This window comes from Chiloscyllium plagiosum, chromosome 12 (assembly GCF_004010195.1).
Source record: "Chiloscyllium plagiosum isolate BGI_BamShark_2017 chromosome 12, ASM401019v2, whole genome shotgun sequence".
NCBI classification, from domain to species: domain Eukaryota; kingdom Metazoa; phylum Chordata; class Chondrichthyes; order Orectolobiformes; family Hemiscylliidae; genus Chiloscyllium; species Chiloscyllium plagiosum.
Window position 1 is genome coordinate 3,405,454 of NC_057721.1, and position 7,996 is coordinate 3,413,449.

Genomic DNA, 7,996 nt, shown 5'->3' on the forward strand with positions numbered 1-7,996 from the left:
TTATTGGGGTATATTACATCATGAGGGGCAGAGATGGGTTGAAATCGGATAGCCTCTTTCCCAGGGCTGGGGGATTGAAAACTAGAGGGCAAAGGTTGAAGGTGAGAGGGGAAAGATTTCAGAAGAGCACAAGGGTAACTACTTCACACAGAGGGTGGTGCGTGTATGGAATGGGCAGCCAGAGGAAGTGATTGAGGCACAATTGCAACATTTTGAAAAGATTTGGATTGGTACATGCGTGGGAAAGGTTTTGAGGGATGCAGACTAAATCCAAGCAGTTGGAGCCAGCATGGTCAACATGAAACCAGTTTGGGCCATGGTTGGTTTATCCCTCTCCTTGAATCTTTCCTCCTTACTGGGACATGCTTTTGCCGAGCACCATGACTTACCTCCTTTCAAGTCTGCCACTGCCATAACTCCTAACCTGACCAGTCCAGTCTCTTTTAACTAACGTTATCCTTCATTTCACTGCAATTCCCTCCGTTCAAGTTAAACACAACAACCCAAGTTTCTCACTCTTAATGTGAACGTTAAATCCTGTCCTGTTATGATCACTACTTCCAAGGTGATCTTTGACCTTGAGGTGAATTATTCAGCCTCCCTCATTACCCATTACCAGATCTAAAAGAGCCTGCTTCCTGATTGGCTTCATATTTCTGGAGGTAATTATTCCTAATGCATTCTCTGAATCTCTTGATGCAGCTATCCTTTCCAATTTGATTTACCCAACCAACATGAAGATTGAAGTCCCCCATAATAATCATTCTAGTTTTCTTACATGCCTTTAATATTTGTCGAATTTTGTGTTTTCCTGCTGTGGGGTTACTCTTTGAGAGACTAATCTGCACGTTCCCTTATTGCATCTCGCCTCTATCCATACCTTCTGAGCCGAGATAACCTCACACAAGTGTTCTCATGTCATCCCTTATTAACATCGCTGCCTTACCACCTTTTTCCTTCCCCCCCCCCCCCCCCCCCACCCTCCCGATTTTCCAAAAGATCAAATATCCCTGAATGTTATGTTCCCAGTTTTGATCGCCTCATGAGCATTAAGATACGAAACCTTTAGGCTTGCCCAGTTGCCATGTTTAATTCATCCCAAAGCTGTGGCTGTGTTTCTCTCATCCTGTCGTTGCATTTTATGTTCTTTCTTTTACTGTCCTTTTTTCCCTTTCCTTCCTCAGCCTGCTAAGGTACCCATCCCCTTGCTGTTCAAGTTTAAACCCATCCCAACCACCCCACTCGCAAATACTTGCCTGAGCGCAACAGTGCCAGTCCTAACCGGGTGGACCCTATCCGATGTACTGGCCCCACCTCTCCCAGAACTGGTCTCAATGTCCCAGGAATCTGAAACCGTCCCCCATCGCACCCTATTTGCAGTCACATACTCAACTGACATATCCTGCTATTTCTACTCTGATGAGCATATGACACTGTCGTAACCCTGAGATCACTGCTTTTGAGGTGTTCCTTTTCAACTTACTTCCCAGCTCCCTTTTAGGTCCTCAACTCTCTTTGTTTTGTGAACCCATATCTATTGGTAGCAATGTGTACCACAGCCACAGGTCATTCACCCTCCCGGTTCTATAGCCGCTCTGAGATATCCTTGGGCCTAGAAGCAGAGGAGCAAGATAGCATTCTGGAGTATTGTTTGTGGTCACAGAAATACCTGTCGATTCTCCTGACCATCAAACCCTTGTGGGGAGAGGCGATGACGATGGTGGCGTTATGGCCAGACTATTAATTCAGCTAAAGTTCTGGGGACCCAGGTTCCCGAATCCCAGCATGGTGGGACTTGAACTCAGTGAATCCCTTGTGCAGTTTATTTGGAAGACAGCACCTTCCCTGTAGCACTTCCTCTGCATTGCAACATCAGCACTCAAACATCATTGCTGCAATCACAACGGTACAAACATAATTATTGCGTTTTACATCATGAGGGGTCTTTCCTCTAGGGTGGTGAGAGTTTAAAACCAGGGGGCGGATTTTTAAGGTTTTATAAAAGACATGAGGGTCAATCTTTTTGACACAGAAAGTGGTTTGGGTGTGGAATAAAAATTTCAGAGGAAGTGCTGGAAGTTGGAACAGTTACAACATTTGAAAATCATTTGGATAAGTACATGAGGAAGGAAAAAGGGTACGATCATTTACCTCCCTCTGTCACCCAGCTCCATTTACACTGTAGATGGAAGTGGCCGTGGGTTTGGAAGGTGCTGTCTAAGGACCCTTGGTGTATGCCTGCAGTGCACCTTGGAGATGATGTGCACTGACCTGGTAATGAATGGCTCTGACTCCTTAGCAGGCCTGGGTCTGGAGTCACATGTAGGCCAGACCGGGTGAGTATGGTAGGTTCCGTCCCTAAAGGCAGCGGTGATCCAGATGGACTCAACATAGATTCACGGTCATCATTGGACCCTTAATGCCAGATTCCTAGTTAGTGAATTCAAATCCCACCACCTTCGGATTAACATGGCAGCAATAATTGTGTGTGTGTGTATGTGAGCGAGCAAGTGTGCGTGAGAGTGAGTATGTGTGTGAGAATGAGTGTATGTGTCTGAGAGAGTGTTTCCCACCACCTTCGGATTAACATGGCAGCAATAATTGTGTGTGTGTGTATGTGAGCGAGCAAGTGTGCGTGAGAGTGAGTATGTGTGTGAGAATGAGTGTATGTGTCTGAGAGAGTGTTTGTGTTTGTGTGAAAGTCAGTGTGTGCATGTGAGAGAGTGTGTGTGAGAGTGACTGATTGTGTGTGTGTATGAGTGTGTACCTGTGTCTGTGTATGAGTGTATGTCTGTGTGAGTGTGTATGAGTGTGTATGTCAGTGTGTGTATGAGTGTGTACCTGTGTCTGTGTATGAGTGTATGTCTGTGTGAGTGTGTATGAGTGTGTATGTCAGTGTGTGTATGAGTGTGTACCTGTGTCTGTGTATGAGTGTATGTCTGTGTGAGTGTGTATGAGTGTGTATGTCAGTGTGTGTATGAGTGTGTACCTGTGTCTGTGTATGAGTGTATGTCTGTGTGAGTGTGTATGAGTGTGTATGTCAGTGTGTGTATGAGTGTGTACCTGTGTCTGTGTATGAGTGTATGTCTGTGTGAGTGTGTATGAGTGTGTATGTCAGTGTGTGTATGAGTGTGTACCTGTGTCTGTGTATGAGTGTATGTCTGTGTGAGTGTGTATGAGTGTGTATGTCAGTGTGTGTATGAGTGTGTACCTGTGTCTGTGTATGAGTGTATGTCTGTGTGAGTGTGTATGAGTGTGTATGTCAGTGTGTGTATGAGTGTGTACCTGTGTCTGTGTATGAGTGTATGTCTGTGTGAGTGTGTATGAGTGTGTATGTCAGTGTGTGTATGAGTGTGTACCTGTGTCTGTGTATGAGTGTATGTCTGTGTGAGTGTGTATGAGTGTGTATGTCAGTGTGTGTATGAGTGTGTACCTGTGTCTGTGTATGAGTGTATGTCTGTGTGAGTGTGTATGAGTGTGTATGTCAGTGTGTGTATGAGTGTGTACCTGTGTCTGTGTATGAGTGTATGTCTGTGTGAGTGTGTATGAGTGTGTATGTCAGTGTGTGTATGAGTGTGTACCTGTGTCTGTGTATGAGTGTATGTCTGTGTGAGTGTGTATGAGTGTGTATGTCAGTGTGTGTATGAGTGTGTACCTGTGTCTGTGTATGAGTGTATGTCTGTGTGAGTGTGTATGAGTGTGTATGTCAGTGTGTGTATGAGTGTGTACCTGTGTCTGTGTATGAGTGTATGTCTGTGTGAGTGTGTATGAGTGTGTATGTCAGTGTGTGTATGAGTGTGTACCTGTGTCTGTGTATGAGTGTATGTCTGTGTGAGTGTGTATGAGTGTGTATGTCAGTGTGTGTATGAGTGTGTACCTGTGTCTGTGTATGAGTGTATGTCTGTGTGAGTGTGTATGAGTGTGTATGTCAGTGTGTGTATGAGTGTGTACCTGTGTCTGTGTATGAGTGTATGTCTGTGTGAGTGTGTATGAGTGTGTATGTCAGTGTGTGTATGAGTGTGTACCTGTGTCTGTGTATGAGTGTATGTCTGTGTGAGTGTGTATGAGTGTGTATGTCAGTGTGTGTATGAGTGTGTACCTGTGTCTGTGTATGAGTGTATGTCTGTGTGAGTGTGTATGAGTGTGTATGTCAGTGTGTGTATGAGTGTGTACCTGTGTCTGTGTATGAGTGTATGTCTGTGTGAGTGTGTATGAGTGTGTATGTCAGTGTGTGTATGAGTGTGTACCTGTGTCTGTGTATGAGTGTATGTCTGTGTGAGTGTGTATGAGTGTGTATGTCAGTGTGTGTATGAGTGTGTACCTGTGTCTGTGTATGAGTGTATGTCTGTGTGAGTGTGTATGAGTGTGTATGTCAGTGTGTGTATGAGTGTGTACCTGTGTCTGTGTATGAGTGTATGTCTGTGTGAGTGTGTATGAGTGTGTATGTCAGTGTGTGTATGAGTGTGTACCTGTGTCTGTGTATGAGTGTATGTCTGTGTGAGTGTGTATGAGTGTGTATGTCAGTGTGTGTATGAGTGTGTACCTGTGTCTGTGTATGAGTGTATGTCTGTGTGAGTGTGTATGAGTGTGTATGTCAGTGTGTGTATGAGTGTGTACCTGTGTCTGTGTATGAGTGTATGTCTGTGTGAGTGTGTATGAGTGTGTATGTCAGTGTGTGTATGAGTGTGTACCTGTGTCTGTGTATGAGTGTATGTCTGTGTGTGTGTGTCAGTGTGTGTATGAGTGTGTACCTGTGTCTGTGTATGAGTGTATGTCTGTGTGTGTGTGTCAGTGTGTGTATGAGTGTGTACCTGTGTCTGTGTATGAGTGTATGTCTGTGTGTGTGTGTCAGTGTGTGTATGAGTGTGTACCTGTGTCTGTGTATGAGTGTATGTCTGTGTGTGTGTGTCAGTGTGTGTATGAGTGTGTACCTGTGTCTGTGTATGAGTGTATGTCTGTGTGTGTGTGTCAGTGTGTGTATGAGTGTGTGCCTGTGTCTGTGTATGAGTGTATGTCTGTGTGAGTGTGTATGAGTGTGTATGTCAGTGTGTGTATGAGTGTGTACCTGTGTCTGTGTATGAGTGTATGTCTGTGTGAGTGTGTGCGTGTGTCTTTGTCAGAGAGAGAAAGGTAGCAGAATTGAAAGGCCGAATGGCCTCCTTCTGCTCCTAGCCTCTCTGTCCCTATGATGATAACTGTTGATTTCTGACAGTCGGCTCGGGGGAACTGACGGGAAGAATATTTTTCATCCTCAGGAATGTACCTCGCGGTCTCTGAGAAAGATCACTGAGTACAGTCCACAGTGGAGGTTCATCTTCTACATGAAGGAGCAGCAAGACGCCACCCTGAGCTTTGAGTCTGCTCGGTACCGAGGCTGGTTCATCAATAACCAATGGAGCAAGCAGGTGGCAGGCATGAAGAGAACCCTGCAGGAACCCTTGAATGCAGACTTCATCTTTATCTTGGTTAAACTCTGAGGCACCCTACTGCAGCACTCCGATGAGAATGGATCTGAGCGATGGGAATTTTTCAATTAGGTAGTCTCACATTGCCACAGAGAAGGGGCACAACAGTGTGTCTCTGGGGGATCCTGGTGAAAACCGGTGTTTCACTGCAGGATCCTGGTGAACACCGGTGTGTCTCTGGGCGTTCCTGGTGAACACCGGTGTGTCTCTGGGGGATCCTGGTGAACACCGGTGTTTCACTGCAGGATCCTGGTGAACACCGGTGTGTCTCTGGGGCATCCTGGTGAACACCGGTGTTTCACTGCAGAATCCTGGTGAACACCGGTGTGTCTCTGGGGGATCCTGGTGAACACCGGTGTATCTCTGGGGGATCCTGGTGAACACCGGTGTGTCTCTGCATGATCCTGGTGAACACCGGTGTGTCTCTGGGGAATCCTGGTCAACACCGGAATGTCTCTGGGCGTTCCTGGTGAACACCGGTGTGTCTCTCGGGGATCCTGGTGAACACCGATGTGTCTCTGGGCGTTCCTGGTGAACACCGGTGTGTCTCTGGGCATTCCTGGTGAACACCGGTGTGTCTCTGGGTGTTCCTGGTGAACACAGGTGTGTCTCTGGGCGTTCCTGCTGAACACCGGTGTGTCACTGCGTGATCCTGGTGAACACCGGTGTGTCACTGCGTGATCCTGGTGAACACCGGTGCGTCTCTGGGTGTTCCTGGTGAACAACGGTGTGTCTCTGGGGAATCCTGGTCAACACCGGAATGTCTCTGGGCGTTCCTGGTGAACACAGGTGTGTCTCTCGGGGATCCTGGTGAACACCGGTGTGTCTCTGGGCGTTCCTGGTGAACACATATGTGTCTCCGGGTATTCTGGTGAACACTGGGGTGTCTCTGGGGAATCCTGGTGAACACCAATGTGTCTCTGGGGGCTCCTGGTGAACACAGGTGTGTCTCTGGGCATTCCTGGTGAACACCGGTATGTCTCTTGATGTTCCTGGTGAACACCGGTGTCTCTGGGGAATCCTGGTGAACACCAGTGTGTCTCTAGGGGATCCTGGTGAACACCAGTGTGTCTCTGGGGAATCCTGGTGAACACCGGTGTGTCTCTAGGGGATCCTGGTGAACACCAGTGTGTCTCTGGGGAATCCTGGTGAACACTGGTGTGTCTCTAGGGGATCCTGGTGAACACCAGTGTGTCTCTGGGGAATCCTGGTGAACACCGGTGTGTCTCTCAGGGATCCTGGTGAACACTGGAGTGTCTCTGGGCATTCCTGGTGAACACCTGTGTCTCTCTGGGGGATCCTGGTGGACACCAGTGTGTCTCTGGGGGATCATGGTGAACACCGATGTGACTCTGGGGGATCCTGGTGAACGCCGGTGTCTCTGGGGAATCCTGGTGAACACTGGTGTGTCTCATGGGCATCCTTGTGAACACCAGTGTGTCTCTGGGGGATCCTGGTGAACACCAGGGTGTCTGTGGGGGATCCTGGTGAACACCGGGGTGTCTGTGGGGGATCCTGGTGAACACCGGTGTGTCTCTGGGCGTTCCTGGTGAACACCAGTGTCTCTCTGGGGGATCCTGGTGAACACCGGGGTGTCTCTGGGCATTCCTGGTGAACAGCGGTGTGTCTCTCAGGGATTCTGGTAAACACTAGTGTGTCTCTGGGGGATCTTGGTAAACACCAGTGTGTCTCTGGGGGATCCTGGTGAACACCGGTGTGTCTCTGGGCGTTCCTGGTGAACACCGGTGTGTCTCTGGGGGATCCTGTTTAACACCGGTGTGTCTCTGGGGGATCCTGGTGAACAACGGTGTGTCTCTGGGGGATCCTGGTAAACTCCGAGGTATCTCTCGGGGATGCTGGTGAACACCGGTGTGTCTCTGTGGGGGAAGTGCTGGGCCCTCCAGTAGCAGCACTGAGGGAAACTCTAACATTATCTGCTATGACTTGCTTTGTTCCCAAAAGCACCATTGCTTTGATGACATATGTGATAAAGCTTTGCACCATCATACTAGCCCAGAGCTCTCAATGGAATGGTAGTTATGTCCTCCATGTAGATTGGTAGTAGCATGTTGGAACTGTGCAGAACTCTCAATACAATGTGGTCTGCAGAGGTGTTTGTGAGTTCTAAAACTCCAACAATCCGTTATCTGATAGCCAGAACCCTTCACAAAATAAAAATGTCTCAAACTGTGACTCAGAGACTTTGGAGAATTTCAACTGACTTACGTTAATAGTGTCACACCTCATGGGGTCGTACACTTGAAATGTAGCCCCTTCCATTCCCAGAGTCATTGCAAAAGTTCACATTTTTAAAAGAGATCGGCAAAATCCCCAGACTACCTGATTTTCCGACACAAGTTGAGAGAAAGTACAGACCGGGATTGTGAACTTAACAAGAAATCACTGTTTATTACATGTTATTGCATTCTAGTTATAAGTATGTAATTATAAACAGATGGTATATAACACTGCTACAGAACTCTGTAGCCCCTACAAACACACACACACACACACATACACACACACCATAC

At 47.5% G+C, this 7,996-nt stretch overlaps 1 protein-coding gene across 1 annotated transcript in view; it reads left to right on the plus strand.

Annotated features, from left to right (window-relative positions):
• Nucleotides 1–5,477, plus strand: part of LOC122555476 (angiotensin-converting enzyme-like) — a 62,742-nt gene extending 57,265 nt beyond the window's left edge. The window contains exon 5 of the mRNA XM_043701503.1: nucleotides 5,213–5,477. Coding sequence (XP_043557438.1) covers nucleotides 5,213–5,477 — 265 coding nt within the window. The remainder of the gene's footprint in view (nucleotides 1–5,212) is intronic.
• The last annotated feature ends 2,519 nt before the right edge of the window (nucleotides 5,478–7,996 follow it).